The sequence below is a fragment of the Platalea leucorodia genome, assembly GCF_965183815.1.
Source record: "Platalea leucorodia genome assembly, chromosome: 8".
In the NCBI taxonomy this organism is placed as follows: Eukaryota; Metazoa; Chordata; class Aves; order Pelecaniformes; family Threskiornithidae; genus Platalea; species Platalea leucorodia.
The window spans coordinates 12,108,327-12,129,394 of NC_138830.1; the positions used below are offsets into that span (position 1 = coordinate 12,108,327).

The following is a 21,068-nucleotide window of genomic DNA, read 5'->3' on the forward strand; positions in this document are numbered from 1 at the left end:
GAGGTGAGGGTTTGGGGTTTTTTTTCTTCTCCTTCTTCTTTTAACCTTTATTTAGAAACTAGGATATTCACCAAATCTACAAGGTTTCTCTGTACAGGTCCCACCAGGTGAAGAGCAACACTGAGCGATTTCTGCACGCAGCCCTGGCTTGCTGTACGCATTGCTACAGAGAGCGAGAGCTGTCCCCTGCATATAGGATAAATATACAGCCCAATGTACTGTACCTGCCATAAATTACGGAGGTGTCATTTTGGAAAGTATTTCTGAACTCACTCCCATTGGAAGGTGGGAGGGGACGGGAAAGCGAAGGAGTGTTGTGTGCTGCCTAAGCCCAGCGGGCAGCAAAAATGCCCTTGGTGCTCTGCCCTGCGCTGCCAGCACTTGCCCCAGGGACACGGTGCCACTGGGTGCATCAAAAATCAAATTTCACAGTATCGCCACCAGCCCCAGTACCAACGGCCAAGCCCAGGGCAGCAATGGGCTCTTTTTCTTCCTCCTCTTCAAATTTCTAGCTCATCTGAGCAGACATGGGGCATTTGCCAAGAAGTGGCGTGGCTTGGTGGGAGGGTGCCTTTTTTGGCTGGTTTATGCCCTTTTTTTGTTTGTTTTCTAACCTGGGGAACATACAGACTTGGAGTAAATGAACCGGGCCCGTTTCCAAAACACATTAAGAAAAGGAAAGGAAAAAAAAAAAAGGCACTGCACAGGGGAACCTTTGAGGTAGTAGAAATTTTTTCCTTTCAATGTCTGGCACCAGAGAGGGAGAGAGGGAGCGAGCGCACATGTGCCTGCGTTTCCCAGTGTGTGGTCAGGGCCATGGATGCAGCTGTGCGTGTCCACCCGCGCGCAGGGAGATCTGGGTGTGCAAGCCCTGCGCACGGGGACACTCGCGTGTGCAGAGCCCCTTGCCTGGGAGCTGGCGCGCCAGTGCCTGTGCCACGCGTGTGGCTTTGCACGTGCCTGTGGCTTTGCTCATGCCTGCAGTCGGTGGCTGGAGAGCAACCATGGCCATGTGCATGGCCACGTGTCTCTGTCGGGGGTTTCTATCACGGCAGCTGGCTCGGGGCTCTCCTCGGCAGCTCCAGTGGCCCTTTCAGCCCAAAGAAAAAGGGCCATGTCTCGTGATACCACTCCCTGTTGTGCTCCTTGGCCTCATCCTGTAGAATAAACACTGCAACAACCCTGAGAGGAGCAGATATGGTGCAAAACACCAGCCCTCCTTCACTTTGTCCCCTTGGACCCTGCTCCCTGTGCCAGGGTGGGACCAATGCTCTCCAACCTACCCTGGAGCATGGCGCTTGCTGCAAAACCGGGACTGAGCCTGAAGCGGGCACACATGGGGTCTTTGGGGGCTGTTGTCCCCCTCCAAGGCAACCCCACCAGGGCAGCTCTGCAAGGAGAGGGTCTGCTCGCAGCAAGCCGCGGGGACTCCTGTACCCGAGCCGGGGTCCCAGGTATGATAAGCCCCCTGGGCCACTCCTGCCAGGGCCAACCGGCTTTCTCTGCTGCTTCCTCGGCCTTGGGCAAGGGCAGCCTGCCTCATCCCTTCCCTTTCCTGCCAGGAGGAACAAATCCCTGAGGAATTTCGGCTGGGTGCATTCCTCTGAGTGCACGCACAGCGAGGCCAGCAGAGGGGCTGGGGAGACAAGCACAGCCCGGGCTGGTGCTGGGGGCCACCATCGTCTGGGACCCTCTGTCAGGGACAGAGACCTCAACCCCCTGACCACCTGGCTGAAACCAGGGGGCTCAGGGCTGGCGAGGTCTGGCCTCGAAGGAGAGCCCCTTTCCCCAGCTGCATAGCGGGGACACAGAGAGGACTTTGGTGGGGATGAATCCAATGCACACCGGGTCAATGTCACTAAAAGCTCACATGGAGGAGAAATTTGAGATAACAAATAAAATCCCCTTTGACTTTTGAGTCGTGGGGGGCCTCACGCACTTGTAAACTGCTCAGCTCCCTTGGAGCGGCTTCCCTGGATAGCCAAACCCTGAACATCTCAAAAAAAAAAAAAAAAAAAAAAGCCTCTGCCACATCCCTCCCTGCCTCCCCCCCCCCACCCCGCTGTTCACCGTGCTCCACTGGAGGTGGTACCTAACGGAGAGCACAAACCCCTCTTCCCCCCCTCCCTTTCTGCCCCCCCCCCTTCATTTTGTGCTAGATTTGTTGTGGTTTTCTTTTTTCTGTCTTTTTCAGCAACCCCCAACCCAGCTGGAGATAAGTGAACCACATCATTACAGTACAGGACAAACACTATCACAAATCCTGCCCACGAGTGCAGTGTCTCTGCCCTCCTTCCCCCAGAGGAAGATGTCCCCAAAGGACTTGTGTGCCACCGGCAGAGGCTCACCCCATCCCGGAGCAGGGATCAGCTGTCCCGGCCTCTCCAGTCCCAGCTCTCCAGAGAGACTGAGCTAAAGGATGTTGAGTTTTCTCGAGCATGTCAAGTTACTATGGACCAAGTCCCACATTTGGAGCAACTCTGGAGGCAGCAGTTTATGAACCACCAACATACTCCGGAAAAAACACGGCTCCTTGTTCATCTTGCTGTTCTTGTTCTTCACAATGCCAAAAGTTTTGAAGCCCTCGTGCCCAACAGGTGATACTTTAAGGACTTCCAAGCACATTCCTAGGAAGACATCGTCGATGGGGTACAGCTCCAACGTCTCCGAGACCTTGTGCAGCCTCCTGGCCAGGGGCCCATCCATGATGAAGCCCCCACCCCCTGCATAGGGTGGGTAGTTGCTTTTGTTGTAGAGGGCGCTGGGGACGTAGTACTTGTTCTCTTTCTTCCGGATCGGCTTGGCCTTATAGAGGACATCCCCCACGAAGAGGTCCTCTCCCTCCTTCTTGTCCTCCAGGAACTCCAGGATGTTGCTGGGACTCACAAACACGTCGTCGTCACCTTTGAAGATGAAGTGGACATTGTCACAGTAGATGTTCAGCCACTTCAGGAAATGGACCTCTTTGAGGGTGAGGTTGAAGAAGCTGTCCAGGAAATCCCACTGCAAGATGTCACCATAGATGTGGTTTTCATAATCCAGCAGTTTCTGGTAGTTGTCTCTCTCCTCCTCCTTGGAGGCTGTGCCCAGCAAGAACAACGTCCTGATCCTCTTGCCATCCACCTCCTTCTCCTGGCCCCAGGTCCTCCGGATGGCCTCGCGGCGGTCGTGCTGCGTGATGATAGACTTGACCACGATGAGCAGGTAGACGTCCCCGCTGCATTTCTCCGGGTGGTTGATCAGCATGGGGAAGTAGCGGCAGTGCCGATAGAGCAGGAACTGCTGGAAGTTGGGCTCCAGTCCTTTGAACCAGTCCGCCTTGCTTAAGTTCTGGTTGGCCGAGCAGTTGGTAGTGGTGATGTCCCAGGATTTTACTTGCTTTGCCATCACGCTCTCCTCCTCCTCCTTCACAGGAGCTTTCTCTTTCTTGCTCTTCCAGAACGTGCTGGTCATGGAGAAGGCGTTGTTTCTCTTCTGCGTTTTCAGGGGCTCGAGAGGGGGCAGCTCTTTCTGCTGCTGGCCCTGCATGAACTGGCTGGGGGCCATTCCCTGTTGCAGCAATGTCACCATGATCACCAGCAAGAAGGAGAGGCAAACTGTTTTGTAAATGGTCTTCTTCCTAAAGGGACGAGACAAGGGGGTTAAGGAGAGGAAACTGCAGCCTGCGAGAGGCTTGTCTGCAAAAGCACCTCCTGGAGAGGTCGTGGGATGCTCATAATCTGTGTCCCATCACAGATGGGCAGCAGCACTGTGGGAAGAGCTGTGGGACACCGCCACGCATGCTCTTCCCACCTGCATCCCGCTTGTGGGGTGGCTCTGGGGCCACACTGAGCCGCAGGGACAGGCACAAGGCACGTGGCAGGTGGCTGCGGTGTCAGCTGGTAACCTCGGGTCTGCGCAAAGAGCTGGGAAGGGTTCACAGGAAAGAAAAAATTGGGCCGAGAGAGAGAGATGAAGTCAGAATGAGAGCTTCAGCAAAGCATCTGTTTTGGAGGAAAGTCCCAAGGGAAACCCCCCGTTTCAGCCATCTGAAGATTGCCGTTTAGGACAAGAGCAGAAAGGAACTATCTTTTCCACAGAAGCATTAGCTCCAAAGCACGGACGTACTGCCGTGGCCCTAGACTGGCATCACAGGTTACACAACACTGACAAACCGGAGCCAGGAACACCACGGGAGTCAACACGAAACAGGCATCGCCGTGTGATTTCAAAATGTCAGATGAGGACAAAAAAAATGTCATTTGAGACTAACTTCAAGGTTCAGTGGGGAAAAGACATCCCTAACTCTGCATCCGCCTCGGGAGCCAGCATTTCTGGGAGCACTGCTGGGCATTTTGGCCAGCTCTCAGGACACGTCACTTTGCTTTGCAGTGGTAAGGACGGCAGATGCACGGCTGGGGGTTTGCATCACTGCAGATCTCAAGTTTGGGAGCAGATTTTCCCAGCCTGCAGCAAACCAGATATCTGCCTGTCCAAGGTGTGTGGGGGACAGGGGGGACTGAGGGTGGTAGATCAAACCCAGCCCTTTGCGAGGCCATCCCACCCCCTGCCGCAGACCCATTGCCCAGGGAAGCCGCGGGCTCATGGGACAAACCCTGGAGCTCGCCAGGGGCTTGAGAGGGACCCTCCTGTGGCCCTTGGGACAGCGGGAAGGCTGCACCCAGAGATTAGTGATGCACCAAACACCCCCCCAACCTGCTTTTCCACACAGTTAAAGGTGGGTTTCTCACCCCACTGCCATGGAGGAGAGGAGCTGCCCACTCTGCCCATCTGCACCATGTTGGCCCCAGGCACCCAGCTCCCCTCCGCAGCTGGCACATCTGCACCAGTTTCCTCCCGCCTCAGTCCTGCTTGCTCCAGCTGCCTCGGGCCTTCTCCCCGTGCAAATGAGCACCGGGCACGGGGGCGGCAGCTGGGCTCCACGTGCCCACCGGGGTCCGATGGCTTCCCCAGGGCAGCCCCATCTCCAGCTGCTCCCACGCGGAGGGGACACGCAAGGTGCTCGGCAGCCCCCGAAGCCCCTTTCCCGGCCAGCGGGTAAAGGGGACCTCGGCTGGGGATGTCCTCCCAGCCTCCCCTGTGCCTGTCCCCTTGGTGACAGAAGCATGTCCCAGCCCAGGTGCCACCCATCAGGGACAGCCCCTCGGCCTCCCACTCCCCGTTAGAGCCAGAAAGAACCAAGGTCATCTCTACCAGGCAGGTGGCACCTTCACTTCAGGATAGTCCAGAGAAGGATCTTGGGGCTGAAATCTGAACCATTTAACCCAAGTAATTTCCAGACAGCAAAAAAAAAAAAAAAGCCTTGAAACTCTCCTGGCCCTGGGGGCCAGACTGTGATCAGCGCTGCAAGAAAGCTGCTGGGGTTTTGGGGCACAGGCTGCACCAAAGCACCTGCGTGGTGGGACACCCCAATGCCCCTCGGGCTCCCCAGGGCAGGGGCCAGCATGGCGCCTGGGGAGTCCGGCCGCTCTCAAATGCAGGAGCCCCAAACGGGAACCGGGGGAACCAGGAGCTTTCCGGAGCTCCTGTCTCTGGCTTCACCCTCAAGTACAAAGAACTTTTCAGCCCTGCATTGACGTGGGAAAACTGTGACCACTAGCGTGGACTGTGAGAGTGAGCGTGGAAATAAGTAATTATGGGTAAATGGATCGATATTCCCCGTCTGGTTTTATATGTGGTCACTCATCTGCGACTGATGAGGGAGCAGTTCTGATTAGATCTCACCATTCCCTTAACCCTCTCCAGCCCTGGCCACACAGCTCTGAGGCTGTTCTTAGAAACCCTTTGGTCTGATACAGTGGCAACTTTAAGCCCTGCACAGCCAAGGAACGTTTAAAACCTCTCATCAATACCTGGCACTGCAGCAGAAATAAACCCGGTCATCCCGTATAGTAACCCCGATGGTGCTGATCCCATCCTGACACCCCAGCCTTGCTCCCATCCCATCCCATCCCGTCCCGTCCCACCCCAGCCTTGCACTCCCCACCACCCCAAGGACAACATGTGATAACACATACAGCCTGAAGGATGACCGGAGGTTTCCCAGAAGCCATAGGCAGGGAATTACTGATAGAATTCCAAAAAATTTGCATGGATAGGGCTGTCGCTAACTGGCATGGATGGGTCCCACCCTTGGCAGGTTCTGCCTGCCCTAGACAGGAGCCGCATGGAGCCGCTCACCCCCGTTACCCTCCCCGAGTCACTGCTTTTTATGTCAGCCCAGGCAGAAGACACTGCCCTGGGGGTGAGGGGAGAGCTCCATCTTTTAGTAAGAGGTGGGTACATCTAGGTATAGCGGCGAGGTGTTGCACAACAGCACAGAAAAGTTTCTTTCCTCCTTCTTTCAGCGGACAAAGTTTCCCAGCTCTCACCAGTGCAACGTCCAAGTTTTGCTTTGTTACAAAAAACAGTTTGGGATTTTTCCTATAGGTCTGACCCTGGAGACCACGGGGGCACCATGCCCTCCACTGGCAGGAAAGCGATGGGGACTGGGGGAACCCTGAGCCACAACCGCAGGCAATTCCCACTCCAAACTAAGGATTTGGGGGGGCAAAGGAGTGACAATCATTTTCCGATCTCGAGCCTTTCTGCTCTGTGGTCTCCTCAGCTGGGAAGTACTTTAGGGGGGAGAAACCAGGTCCTGCTCTCTGGAGACCCCAAGAACCAGCGCTTTGCAGGAGGCAAGGGCGAGGGAGGTGCTTCGGGTTTGCTGCCGTCACAGGGAAGCCACCCTGCTGAGCCCCAGCGCCCTGCTCTGGGGCACAACCCCAAGAGCTGGGCAATGTCCCCAAGAGCCTGGGACACCGGGTGCTGCGGGGCTTGGGGACAGCAGCAGCCCGGGGACAGCAGCAACCCGTGCCCCGTCCCAGCTGGGCTCCCACCGGCGCCAACCAGGACCGGCTGCCCCAACCACCGGTGTCAGTGCCATCAAGAGAGCTTTGGAAGGGTCCCAACCCGCTCCTCCTCTTCCCTTTTCTCCACCAGGCAAAGCTGAAAAGCCTCCCTGTGAGGGAGGCTGTGCCCCGGGCGGTTAAATATAAACCCCCAAATTAGGGGTGGGCAGTTTCCCTTTCAGGTGGTGATGCCGGGGGCAGGCGAGGCCCCGGGAGACTGGGGGCTCTCTGTCCCAGGAGAGGCACACAGCCACTTTTGATCCGTATGAAAATCTCTTTGATGGGCCAGGGCTATCTATTTATTTGGATTTTTCTGGCCCCTCAATTAGACCCAGTCACTGAGCCGGCGGAGGCATCGCCAGTATAGAGCCCTTTCTGTTGGCCGTGCCAAGGGCCTGGGAGAGGGGATCTCATCCAGGAGCAGACCCTGGGCAGAAAGCACCCAAACGATCGCCAAAAGCAGCGGGTGCTGGCTGGGTGCAAGCGACAAGCGGGGCCGCGGCTCAGGACGGTTGTCCCCAATCTCCGGGTGCCCGGGACACGTCGCCTTCTTATGGAAGACGTCTGGTTTAACAACAAGGCAGTAAAAACACGGGGCTGGGGAAGAGGGAAGAGGTGAAACCCTGGCTGTTTCCCCCGCCGTGGGCATCTGCCCGCAGGCTGGTGCTGCCGTGGGACAGGGACCCCACGGGCAGGCCTGGCCGCCCCCCCGGCTCTCCCCCGCCTCGCCGCACCACCCAGCCCTTTGCAGGGAAGGGCTGGGAAAGGCATCCCCAGGGAAGGGGTGGGGGACGGGGCTGACCGCCAGCCCCTGCCCGGTGCCCCCGGCCCGGTTCCCGCCGTGCCGGAGCTCCGGCGCCCCGGGATGGGGCGAGGTTTGCGCCGGGAGCGGCCACCCTTCCCCGGGGTACCCCGGCCCGGGGGCGGGAGGACCCCGCCTGCCAGCTCTCCGTAGAGCCGGGGCGCGGCGGGGAGCGTCTCTCCCGGGACGGGGACAGACGGACAGCGGACAGACGCCGTTCTTTGTCCCTTCCCCATCCGCAGCCTCCCCCCCCAAGTCTCCCTCGCCCAGCCAGCCGCTCCCGGGGCATCCCTCGGGAGGGAGCCGGTGGGATGGGGACCGGGGCGCCCCTCGGGAGGGGCCCGGCGGGGAAGGGACCCCGCAGCCCCCCGGGCTCCGGGCAGGACGCAGCGCCGGGGCTCGGGCGGGGCAGGAGCGGGGCAGGAGCGGGGCTGGGTCCCCCCGCTCCCCGGCCCCTACTCACCACTGGAACATGCTGGGAGTGGGACGGGGCGGCCGCTCCGCTGCTGGCCGGGGCTGCCCGCGGTCCAGGCGCTTCTCTCTGCCCTCTTCCTCTTCCTCCTCCTTTTTTTTTTTCCCTTCCCCTACTTTTTCCCTTTTCCCTCCCCTCGCTCTCCGAGGTGGAGCCAAGAGGGATGGCAGACCAGGTAGGTTTAACTCTTGCCCTGCCCCTTCGCCCCTCCCCAGTCGCACCAGCGGGCAGAGAGCTCCCCAGCGCTGGCAGGGGAAGGGGACGGCGGGGGTTTAAGGGTGACACCCCCTACCCCCCACTGGGGACCCTCCCTGCGACACGCTGCTGATGGGACACCCCCCCCATCAGCAGACTGGGGGTCCCGCCCCAGCACCCCTCAGGGTCTTCTGCACCCCGGGCACACTGCCCTCGCTGTGCCCTCGCTGGGGTGCCTCAGCCCTGCCCCATAGCTAACTGCAAAGGATCCCAGTTATGGGAAAGGAAAGGGATCCCAGTGCTCACCAGGAGAGGTGCTTTTGGCAGCTGGGGTTTGATCTCTGGAATAAGAATGCGGGTCTTTTCTGCCCCCCAACATGGGCAGGTCACTTTGGGATGAATCCCCATCTCACAGGGACACGGAGATCCCAGCTTTGCCTCTGTGTTTGGGAGCACGGCATGGTTGGGGATCCCTGGAGCAGTGGAGCCGCACCTCTCCTGGGACCCACACCTGACCCAGGACCCCCACCTCTCCTGGGACCCACATTTCTCCCGGGACCCACATCTCACTCAGGCTCCACACCTCATCAGGGACCAACACTCTGCCCAGAGCTCCCACCTCACCAGGCACCCACGCTCTGCCCAGGACCCGCACATCTCCTGGGACCCACACCTCACCTGGGGCCGCGGGGAGTCAAGGGGAAGGGTTACTGCAGCAGGAGGCTGCTGCTGGGCATGCCAGGACCTGTCCCAAAGGTCAAATTTCCACCAGCACCACAGGCAGGTGAGGTGTCCTTCCAAACTCTTCCTTCAGCCCTGGAAGCAGTGTTTCTCCAGCAACCATATCAGCGTGGGGCAGCCCATTGCCCATTGGGAAGCAGATTTAAGACCTTCCTTTCCACTTAAAAGTGTAGCATTTCAGTTGAGGGTCTTTTTCAGCCATGAAAATCAGCCCCCATCATTTTTGATGTCTCGCTTTTTGTCATCCTCCCATCCCCACCAGCCGCTTGTATCAACCACGAAGCCAGGCTGGGAAGCCTGCAGGAAATCCTTTGGGATATTTCCTCTCCTGCCCGGCAGAGATATCCCAGCTCCTTTCCCCGCAGCCTCTCTGCATTTTGCACGAGTGCTGAGGGTCAGGGCCTCCCACAGCTCTCACAACCCCTCGGACACATTGTGCTTGTCATGGGAAAGGCTCTTCTGTTCCAAGGCTGGACACGGGGTGGGACCTATGCAACCTCTGCTAAACAGCAGCATTTGGCCCTGAAACTCCCAAGTCCAGCTCAGTTTGGGGAGGAAAATTGCATTGCTTTCTCCAGACTTGCTTCTCTCTCCTTATCTCAGCTATCGCTTTCCCACCGCAGCAGCTCAGCAGATGCCCTGCAGCTCCGCGTCCTGGGGGCTGCGAAAGCTCCCCAGGACATATTGCCCAAACAGGCTGCGCCAGTTCTGCAGCACCCCACAACCTCATCACCACGAAAGGTCCCCACGCACCCTCTCTGATTTCTTTTTAGTCTGTTCCCACTGCCCGCAGGAAAGTCTGTATCTGCTGAACGCATGGCCCGAGAAAGTCACAGCTGTGAGATGCACAGAGAAAGGGAGTCAGGGGGACCTTAAAGACCCACACTGAGCATCAGCTTGACGGGAGTGGGATGCAAGAAGGACTCATCTCATCTCTGTAGCACAGGGATGGTGGGTGCACACCAGCCCATGGCTGAGAAATCACCCCACTCTGCACAGAGGGGCTCATGGTGGAGGGTGATCCCACTGGAGACTCCCCCCTTCACGAACAACAGGCACAAAGGGATGCAAACAGCAAAGCCCCAAAAGTGCAGCCACCATCTCATCCTTGCAGTGTGCCCTGGGGCCGTGATGGGGAGGGGACAGCAGCATCCCTGCCATGGGGAGCCAGAGTAAAACCCAAAACACAGCCCTGGAGCAGCTGCTGCAGCCGCAGGGGATACCCAGATGCTGTGGGTGTGCGACACGCTGCCGGGGCTCTCTGAGTCCCCCATCAGCCAGCAAGCCCAGGGCCGGCTGCGGTGCAGCGTGCCCAAAGGCTGTGCTGCTCTGGCATGGAAGTGGCACTGCTGCAGGGCGAGGAGGGCTCCTGGCAGCCTGCGGCAGGGAGCTTTGCCAGCCACGCTTCCAGGCTCCCGCCTCTCCCACGGCTGCTTCTGTGCAGGATAGCAGCAGGGCCCTGAGCGCACGGACTTCCCGGATGGTTCCGCGCTGCTGCGCAGGGTTTCGGCTCCAATAACCCGCTCTGGGCAGGCAGACCCTGCTCCCACCTCCCCCTGCGTGGGAGAGACGCACGTCCCGCTGCGTGAGAGCGTTGCAGACCTGGGGCAGGATGGCTGTGCAAAGCTTTCCGTCTGATGTTCATCAAAGACTCAAATCGTGTCAGGTCTGGGGCTACTAGTGCCAGAGATAAACACTGTCCTAGGCACCCTGGCACTGCTAGCTCCTGCTTCCAGGCTGAATCTTATAATAAAGCAGTGTTTTTTACATTTGTTTCATCATTACACAGAAAAGTTTAGGACAAACCCAAGTTTTCATGCTCTCTGGATTCACCCTGGGAAAGCAGAAAGGCGGCAGGAAAGCTAAAACCAAACTGAAAACATTTTTTTTTTTTTTAAAAGTCCTCCTCCACAAACATTCTCCTTGCCTCTTTCCAGCACCCGGTGAGAACAGGCTTTATCTGAGCTGCCACAACCCTCTGCTGAGAGCAAAACCTGAATTTTTTTTTGTTTGCCCAAACCTGGAGCTGAGGGCAGCATCACTTTGCCGTGAGCAGACCCAGCCCCCAGCAGATCCCTGCCTGCCCCTGCCTTCAGCAAAGCGTCTGGATCCGTCACCCTGCCCCTCCTTCGCTGCAGCACCCTTATTTCTGAGGTCTGAGGCATTAGGGTGAAATTTGGAGGCACCGAGTGCCTGTTTAGCACTGTTGGCAGAGCTGTGGGTGTCTGGAGAAAGGTTCTTGGGTGGCGGGTGCTGCGCAGGCATGGCAAAGCCAAGCTCCTTCGCCTTGCGCAACGCTGGTGGCATTTCGAGGCGCTCCAAGCCACTGGGGTCCCATGAAAGCTGGCAGGGGACCTGCGAGAAATGACACTCGGGCACGTTATCGTTGCATTATATGGAGAGGCAGAAGGGGAAGGTGATGCACGGACCTCCCCGGGGGACTCCCCAGCCACAGCCAGGGTGACATCGGCTTCCTCCCGACAGCAGCCATCTCCACGGCTGCCAGCTGCCAGGACCCGTTTGGAGACAGCCGGTACCAGTGCCACACACTCGCCTCCCGCCCGAGCATCCCTCCCGCTGTCACCGCTGGAGGTGGGGCCAAGCGACCGGTGGGGACACGAGGCTTTGGAGCTGGCATCCAACGGGGCTACGGGGCATCGTTTGGGGCAACGGGAAAGGGCGAGGACTGGGGCGATGGCAAAGTGTCTCATTTAGTTGTTCTCAAAGCAAACCGCAACGCTTTTTTTGTTTCAAGAAGCCTCTTTTCATTTCAAAGTGGACCTGAATTAAAATGTTTTATAAAAAAAAAAATAATTACAAAGAAAGATGTGAGCTTTTTTTATGAAGTTTATGTAATCCCAGAAGACAGGCTTGTGGCAGGTTGACCCAGCCAATGTTTTCCCACTGATGGTTTGGGTTTTGTTTCACTGAGAAAAGCTGACCCGGTTTCTTTGCTAGGGCTTTTTTGGTGTTGTTTTCTGATTTCTTCCCATTCCAGCAAATTATACATACACAGAAAAAAGTCTCATCTCTTCTCCCAGCAGCTCTCACACCTCCTGGCTACTCGTGCCAGTGCCGTGGTCCCCGGGCTGGGTTTCCCACACAAGCCAAGGTCCAGGCACCCCGACACCTGCGGGGACACCCAAACCAGCCCTCACCTCCCCAAACCTCCGAGCCCTCCCCGGACCAAGGGCTCAGCCTGACTCGCGACCGGCAGCACAGGGTGGTCACACATTTAGGTTTTTCCTTCGCTAAAGGTGCTCGCCTGCGATGCACCCCGGGGTGGGAGGGAGGCCGAGGCTGCAGCGTCCCGCCAAGGTCTCTATTTGTTTAGCTGAGCCAGACTCGCACTAGCACGTCAGGGCTTTGCACGTACTCATGGGCAAACATCCTGGATGCGATAGGACAGAGAATGCCCCTTTCTCATTGCACATTTGTTTTCTAAGCACTTTTTGTGATACTGCTTGGGCTGTGCCAGCAGGTAGAAAGTAACCCTGAGAGGCTCGCCTGTCACCGCTGCTCCCACGCAGGATGCTCAGGGCTATGGCCAGGGACTGGCACTGCCTCCATCCCAGCCCTTGCTCAGAGAAAGCCCCCCAGGGCAGTTAGGATTAATTATTACCCTGGTTTATTGCCAAGTGAATGCCACCAGCTTCCAAGCTGGGGCAGATGTCATTGTACAGGCCAGGTCTGACGTGGGATGCCAGGAAAGACAGCCACCTCCCCCTGAAAGCTCCCTCCACTTGCTCATCATTAACAGGGCCATAAACCAGACCAGGAGCAAGGCAGGTGGTGGGTTATTTTACACATTAACCTCAGGGCCCTGCGGCCATTTCCATCCCAGCGCCTCTGCCAGAGCGAGGCGGTGCTGGCTCCTGGGCAGAGGCAAGAGGAGGTTTCTGCCCTCCCAAAGCCAGGCTCTGCCTCCCGCTCCATCGGCCTCTGCAGCTCACACCGAAACACCAGAGGCTGCCAAAACACCTCAAGTCATGGCCAAAAGCAATGCCCACTGCTCTGCTTGGAATGACCCCACCTGGGATTTGCATGATTTCTTCCAAAAACGGGGGAGGAGGGGAAGTTGCTTTGCAGGGCGACGGCCAGGCCAGCCCCCCCCACCCCCCAAGATGCTGTGGCCCTCTGCAGCCCCAACCTGCCTCTGGGACACCCCACGAGAGTGCAGTGCTCGGGTGGGCACACAGACCCCCTGTGTTGGGGAATACGAGGATGGGGTGAGACCCGAGTGCCACGGGCTCATGGAAAGGCAGGGGACAGGGTGGTGGCATGCTGTCGGTGGAGGCGATGCTGTTGCAGTTGCGTCCCCAGGCGGGACACAAGCCAGCGCTGGCATGGAAGCGCTGCCCCAGCCTTTGTGCCAGGAGCCGCAGGAGCAGGGCAGGGAAAAGGGCTCAGCAAGCCTGGGGGAACAAACCCCCACGGCCAGATCTACCCAAGGGTTTGCCTCCTTGGGCTCAGGGCTCCTCAGTTTCCCCAGCGAAACCTCCTCCAGGGCTCCTTCCTCAGTTTCCCCAGCAAAAAGGCCCCCCCTCCGGCTTTGGGGCTGTTGGCCAGCTGGGATGCTGCCTCCTCTCCCCCGGCATTTGTGCCCCTGGGACGCCTGGGTCTCCTGGGGAGCCCGGTGTGGCCGTGCTGTTGCTTTAAATCAGCAGCTGGATTCAGCTGTGACTGCGAGTAACCCTCGCCGCAGCCTTGCCCAGGCCTTTTATGCATTTTCCAGCGGTTCCAGAGGCGCTTGGCGGCAGCGTGCAGGGGAAAACGGACTCACACTGGCGAGCAGGGAAGGGAGGGGAAAGGGAAAACATTTCCCTTCCCAAAGGAGCAGGGGGAGCCCGATGCTGTGGCTCCGGCAGCGGGCACGGGGGGAGCAGACGGCTTGTGGGGCTGCCTCTGCGGCGTGAGGCGAATAGCCTTGTGGTTGGACACAGCGAGCCAGAAGCCCTGGCTTGGCTCTGCCAGCCCAGCGTGCCCCTGCGAGAAGTGCTTACCCCCGCGTGCCTCAGTTTCCCCCTCTCTACTCACTCAGTTCGGCCTCATGCAGAAAGCTCCGAGGGCTGAGTTTGTCCCATGAACCTGTGGCAGGATGGCATCCGGGCACCAAAGACAAGAAGCCTGTGAGGACAGCAGGATGGAAAAAGCCAAGAGGGATGGGAACATGGGGTTGAGAAGGGAGACGTGTTTGTGCTGCGCAAACCCAGCAAGAAGGCTGTTGGTGCGCTTGGCTCCGGAGGGGAAGGGAAGGACCCGTCCTGCTGCCGGAGGGGACCACTCACGTCCTGGACCCTCCCAAAGAGCCAAAGTGGAGGAGAGGGAACCAGAAGGGAGATGTTCCCAGGTTGGAGGGCTGGGAAAGCAATGTCACGCCAGCACTGAAGCCGGCAGTCCTGCCCGCAGAGATCCTCCTGCCCGCTGCAGGGAGCATGGACCCGCCCTGCACAGCCTTGCCACCCTGACCGTCCCGCCAAGCTGGCCACGGGCATGGGCTGAAGACGAAGCCCTGGTTGGGCATCAGAAGCCGCTCTCCCAGCTCCAGCCTGGGAAGGGCTGGGCTCGGGGGGCTGGCACGCTGCGCTCACAGCCCCGGGAAGCCCTGCTGCCAGGGGGCTGGCACAGACCCAGAAGCCATCAGCTGCAAGGCGCCGTGTTTTCCATCGGGCAGGAGAGCGCTCGCGACGTCTCTCATTGAGTCAGATGGAAAGGGCGGCTCAGGAGTCACCTGAGCCCGGCGGCTGCCTGCCCGCGGCCCCTCTCCAGCCCAAGTGGAAAAACATACAGCCCCAGGGCAGCGCATGCCTGCCCAGACCCCGAGCTCCGGCCGGGCCCCCTCCCGGGCCGGCAGACGCAGAAAAGCTCACGTTAGCCTTTTTTGGCCAAATCGGTTTAGGAGGGAGGCAGAGGCGACTCAGACATCCCTGGCCCTGCCGCTCTGCTCACCGTTAATCATTGCTCTGTTGCTGCTCATCACCTGTGCCAAAACCTGGGCTCTGCTACAACCACTGGTGGGTCTGTCTCCAGCAAGAGATGGAGCAAGGGAGACAGAGGGCATGTGGCTCTGAGTTTTCCCCCCCTTGGCTAGGGCTACTGGATTAAGGCCACGGCAAAGCTTCTTGCTTCTCCATGAGCAAGAAGTGAGGGGCAGCACCCAGCACCCACAGTGCCACCCCTGGGCAGGCACCCGCCCGGCACAGGGGCTGACCCTCACATGGGCATCGCTCCCCAGCCCAGCTCAGGGAGCTGGTGCAAGAGGTGGCAACAGCAATTTGCTAGCCTGGGAGCATTTTAGCCATGCGAGAGCCCTCGGGAGAGGGGAAGAGAGCCGGCACACCCAGCCACATTCCTGAGGTTTGGTTTCCATGGTGGGATGTTCACCCGACGGTGAAGTCATGCTGTGGGCTGAGATGGCCAGTGAGTTAATGCATGGATCCAGCTCCTTCCCTGATTCACAGCAAGCGTGGCTCCAGCCCCGTGCCATCTGCCGGGCTGACGGTTCTGCCGCGCCGCCACGGCTCTGATGTTTCAGCATCTTCATCCAGGGAGGCTCCAGACGCCACTGCTGGGTTGATCCCTGCCTCACCGTGGGAAATCAGAGCCTGCTGCAGGGTGGAGGGAGAAACTGATGGCTCTCATGGGTCCTTCCAGCCCATTTGTATCATCATGCTGTGCTCCCTGTAATGTGCTACTTCTCCATCCTACTGCTGCCGCTGGTGACAACAGGACAGAAAAGCACCACCCTGAGAGGTCACTCCCGTGGGGGCAAAGCCTTGAAGATCTGCCCAGTGTTAGGCAGAGGTGGGGAAGGATGGAGAGCCGGACAGCATGGAAAGAGCAGGATGGAAGGCGCATCGGTCCTCGGGGCGAGGTGGCAGGAACGCTCCCTGGTAGCGCGTGGTGCCAACGCCTGGCATGTGGCCATGGAGTTCAGCTGCGGGGCCCCATGGATCAATGAACCAGAGGTCTGGTGGAGGAACCGGCCCTGGGACAGCGGCCAGTAAGCCAATAAGATTATTCCAGCCTCTGGAGTGGTTTTCCGTAGGTCTGGAGGCACAGGAGCATGGCAGGGCTGCCCAGGGCCATCAGCCACCCTCCCCATTTGCTCGGCTGGCAAGACCCAATGCTTTTGGGCTGTGGTTATTTGTGCTAGAGGGAAATGGCTTAGTGTGACTTTTCAGCAAAGATCAACTCCTTTGCAGTTCAGTCAACTAAAAGCCCATAAAAAAGCATATCTGTGTATGATGCATCTCCTATTCAACCACCGCCGGAGCGCTTTCTGCACACACCCTCTCCGCATCGATCCCAGCCTCCTGCTGTCCCCAGCAGCTGTGGGCTTGAGGATGGGGGCAAGCTGAACCCCAAGGGGCCTCTTCTCTCCTCTTGCACACACACTGGTGTTTCACACAAGCCCATGATGCCTCTGGAATACAGTAGGACACAGCTAACCCTCAGACATGTCGGGGGGGGGAACCTCTCCAGGTACAGGCACCCCCGTGAGCAGGGCTGTTTGCTTTTGAGATGGACCTAGACCTTTCCACACACGTTTGTGTTCAAGCTAAACCAGAAAACCCTCCCTGCTTCTCATCTCACATGCAGCCAGATGCGGAGGTCCTAGCTGGGATGTCTCCAAGAAGCCAGGCTCCCTTTAGGGGCTGGCACTGAGCCACCAGCAATGACCCCTGCTCTGGGAGGGACACGAGCCACCTCCTGGGCCTGCCACTGCAGGTGACATCCCTGGGGACCGGGGAGATGATGCTGAGGATGTGTAAGGGGCTGGCACAGCCCGGCAGCCGCCTGGGTGTGTATCAGCCAGACTGGGAAGTGCGCAGCCAAACTGAGCCCAAGCTACAGCCAAAGAAAACCGTCGACTCCAGGGCTGTTTCGCACCAGCCAGGATGGAGCGCCAGCCCTGCAAGCCAGCGCTCGGGGCACCAAAGGGTGACACAAGGCAGCTCCCTGTCTTGAGGACACACAAAGCTTTCCAGGGGTCTCCCAGCCCTTTCCCAGGTTTTGTTTCATTTTGACACCCAGAGCCACACGAAGATTAAGCAACATACCTGGGGGCCAGACTCATCCCTCCCCATTCCCATCCCTGACCCCACACCCCCCTCCAGGTCCCTCAAACCCCTCTGCCCCTGGAAACGCCGCCTCCCAGCCTCCCTCTTTCCTCGGGCCCTTCTGCCTCCACTCCACGCTAATGATATTCATTTCACCGCCTTTTCCTGGGGTGCCGGCCTCTCCTGTAGCGACTCTCTGCTGTTCTCCTCCGCCGGCTCCCAGCTGCCCTCCAGCCCGGGTGACTCACGCTCAGCACACACTGAGCCCTTTCAGCAGCCCTCGGCCCCAAACACTGCCCCAGTCTTCCCAGCGCTGGCGTGCCGAGCCCCCCCCCAGCGCCCGCTGCCGGCGCAGGCTCCTGGCCAAGGGGAGACATCCGCGCCCTCGCTAAGAGAGCGGCTTTCATGGCCGAGAAGCCGAAGCCCTTCCCGGCGTGATCTGGACCAGGATGAGGCGCAAGCAAGCGGTCGACCAGCTGGGATGGACTCGCAGCCCGAGTCCCTTTGAGCAATGGCCAGCAGTCTAAAAAAAATAAATAGGTGTATTTGAAAAGAAAAAAAAGGATCACAAGATCCTAACAAAAACAGGACCGTTCTTGGCTCCAACAGACGAAACCTGCCAGGAGCCTTTTCTTCACTTCTGCCTTCACCAACCTTTCTCTGACCAACAGCAGGGCTCTGTCTGCTGCGCAGGGATGGGGACAGAGAAGGGGCTCCTCTGTTCCCCCGCTCCCGGCCGGCAGCGGGGTGGTCACCGCTGTACCTACCACCCCTTCACCTGGAAATGTTGCAAAATCCTCCATTGGAGGAGCTGCTGGAAAATCCGTTTGCAGAAGGAGGTCCCGGGGGCCAGGGCTATGCAGAGAGCGGGCTGGAGGCATGCTGCCTGCGGGACAGCACCGTCCCCTGTGCTGCACCGGGTCCTGCTTCTGCAAGGGGACCCGTCACCCTCCAGCGGCTCCAGCAAGGTGCGCACACCCCAAGGGACACAAAGAGAAAGGTGAACTCTTATGAGCATGGGTGACACAGCGGGGACACGCACCAACCCAGGGGAAGCCTCTGTGCATGAGTATCTATCTCCTGCCTCTCTCCTTCCTGCCTCTTGCTGCCTTTTTTGCCTGTGATTTTCTGTTCAGTTTGCCAAAATACCCAAACTACCTGAAAAACCAGTCACCAACTCCTCTGCAGCAGAGGCAGAAATGTGTGTGTGTCGCAGCGGGGGTCACCACCATTGCAGCTCTCAGCAAAGCGAAGGGGCTGACCCTCACACCCCAGGCAGCATCGCAGGGTCACCGACATTGCCGAAGCTGCGCCAATTTACACCCGCAGAGCACACGAACCCGCATCAAACCCAGGTCTGGGCTAGGGAACAGGGCTAAGAGAAAGGGGAAAACCCCATAAATCTGACTGTCAAAAGCCGCAAGAGGCAGGCAGACAGGCTCAGAGGGGAATCCCCGCCTGGGGTTTGCTACCGACTCTCTGATGAGCCTCCGCTCTCCCCCGGGCATCTCCCCTTGGAGGGGACAGCAGAAGGATGCTGCCCAGGGGCCAGGCTTGTTTGTTCTCTTCCAGAAGCGGGGCCAGAGAGGTGAAATCTCAAAATCTTGGTGGGAGGAATGCGGTGTCTGAAGGGCTGAGATGTGCATCGCAGCCACCCTCCCCTCTGGGTGTTTGCCAGGTTTCGGTAGCAGTGAAGTCCCTCTTCAGCTCCTATCTCCAGTGAAACTGCCACAACAAACCAAGTGAAGTTGCATTTTACAAGCCCAGGGAGAATGGTGAGGGTTTTACAAGCTGTGCTTAACCTGGGAAAGGTCACCCAGAAGCTGCAATCCTGGCCGTGAGGTCAAGCCACCGGTGTGCGGACACCAGCCACCAGCAGCTGCAGAGAGCCCTGCGACGGGTGGCAATGGTCCCGCAGCCCCAGCGCAGGGGAAGGACGTGGCTCGCCGCCAGCACCCTGCACATCGCAGCAGCGAGCGCAACCATGGGGCCGAGCTGTCTCGGAGCAGAGAGCGAGTGCTGCTGCATCAGGCTGCGGTGGAAACAATGTCTGGCAAAAGTTTTTCCGCTCCTTTCCTCCCCGGTTGTCCTTCCACCATCACTTGATTTGTTCAAGATTGAGAGGACGGATCCTACCACCCCCTTAGCACAGCCCAGGGAGTGCGCGACGAGGACGAGCCCCACCGCGGGGGGCAATGGCAGCTGTGGCAGATGTTATGATGCCGAAGGGAGGTGACGGCAGCCACAGGGAAATGGTTGAGGGATAAGGCTTAAATGTATACTGACCCCTGGGAGTCCTAGAGCCCGAAGGGACCCCATTTCCCAGGCCCAGTGTTGCAGAAGTGAGGAAAGGGCCGGTGCACATTTCCCACGCCCCAGCACTGGGCGCTGGGGTGGGCAGGGAAGGAGGGGAGCCCTGCCCCTGCAGGCAGCTCCATCCTGGGCTGCTCCCGCATGCCAGGTGGGTCCCAGTTCCCTGGAGCAATCCAGAGGCACCCACCTGCCGCTTGCAGGGCTGAGGCCAGTATCTCCGCTGCTCCAGTCAGCCTTGGGATCAGGCATCCAGCAGCAGAGCCCTGGGCCAAGCCGCAGCGCTGCCAGCAAAATTATCTTCATTGCTTGCAAAGGGGAACCAATACATTTCACACCCAGGAAATACAGAGATTCTTTTCTCAATAATCTGAGAAAGCAACTGATAGACTTGTGGAGGAAGGGGAGAGGCAGAAGAATGTACACTGTATTTATGGAGCTTTTATTTGTCACTGGTTCCTGCACGGCCAGGCCGGACAGCTCTAACCTGCTCTAACCTGCTCCCTCCTTTGTGCCAGAATAAATTGTCTAATACCCAGCAAACCCACTGAAGCAACAGAAACCTGATCAAATGCTGCCTGCATGAAATGGTGCGGCAGGAAAAAGTGAAATTCAGGCTGGAAGCAAAAGGGAGGTGCATTCGTCCTTGCAAGGAGGAGACGTGTTGCACTGTTACTTTGCACCCTGTTAGCTGTGGGTGGTATAACAAAGGAAAACCTGGGCTGGGTTTACGCAGCCCCGATCTTCGGCGCGGGTTGCATGTTCAGTAGGTGTGGAAGAAAAGCCAGATCCCGTGTAACAGCTCTCAGCTGATGCAGGTACAGCATAGGCCAAGTTTATGCAGGTGCAGGATCAAAAGTTTTGCAATTTCACTGTGAAACTAATAGGACGTAGGAGCTGTCCCCCGCTGCCTCCCCCCGGGCAGATATGCGGTTGTCCTGACAAACAAAATCTATTTCTAGCCCTCAGGGTCACAAATACTAGCTTCAAACTGTGCCCAGAAAAGAGAATAAGCATAAGCTAGTACTGACCCTGAGCCCCAGTCTCTCCAGGGGGTATACCTGCTGCGGCATAGGCTTATCCGCAGCCAGAGTCACTTTGAGGTGCTGTTCCAGCGTGGCCATCTCCATGGGCCACAACGCCTTCAGAGACAGACCTGCTCCAGCGTGGCCTTACCCACAGCCATGGTCCCTTCAAAAGTAAACCTGCTCCAACGTGGCCTTACCCATGGCTGCAGCCCCTCCCAGGGGACCTGCTCTCTTGTGGGCTTATCCATGGCCACAGGCTTTGAGGTGCTCCAGCATCACCTCATGCACAGCCACTGATGCTTCAAGGTGTACCAGCTGCAGCATGAGCTTATCCACAACCACAGATGCTCCGAGGCGTACCTTCTCCAGCGTGGACTTATCCTTGGGCCACAATCCCGTCAGAGGTATACCTGCTGCGGCACAGACATAACCACGGCCACAGATCCTACGAGATGTACCTGCTCTGGTGTGGGCTTATCCACGGCCACAGATGCTTCAGGGTGTCCTGCTCCCACGTGGACTCACCCACAGGTCACCGTCCCTTTCACTCCAGTTCACACTGGG

The 21,068-nt window shown here is 58.4% G+C and overlaps 1 protein-coding gene across 1 annotated transcript; it reads right to left on the minus strand.

Annotated features, from left to right (window-relative positions):
* Positions 1 to 2,412: 2,412 nt before the first annotated feature.
* On the minus strand, positions 2,413 to 20,606 carry B3GNT7 (UDP-GlcNAc:betaGal beta-1,3-N-acetylglucosaminyltransferase 7; the record flags this gene model as incomplete). Its single annotated transcript, XM_082319041.1, has 3 exons — positions 2,413 to 3,692; positions 11,221 to 11,458; positions 20,508 to 20,606. 3 exons carry the CDS (start codon positions 20,604 to 20,606, stop codon positions 2,413 to 2,415), a joined length of 1,617 nt encoding a protein of 538 aa, XP_082175167.1.
* Positions 20,607 to 21,068: the final 462 nt, after the last annotated feature.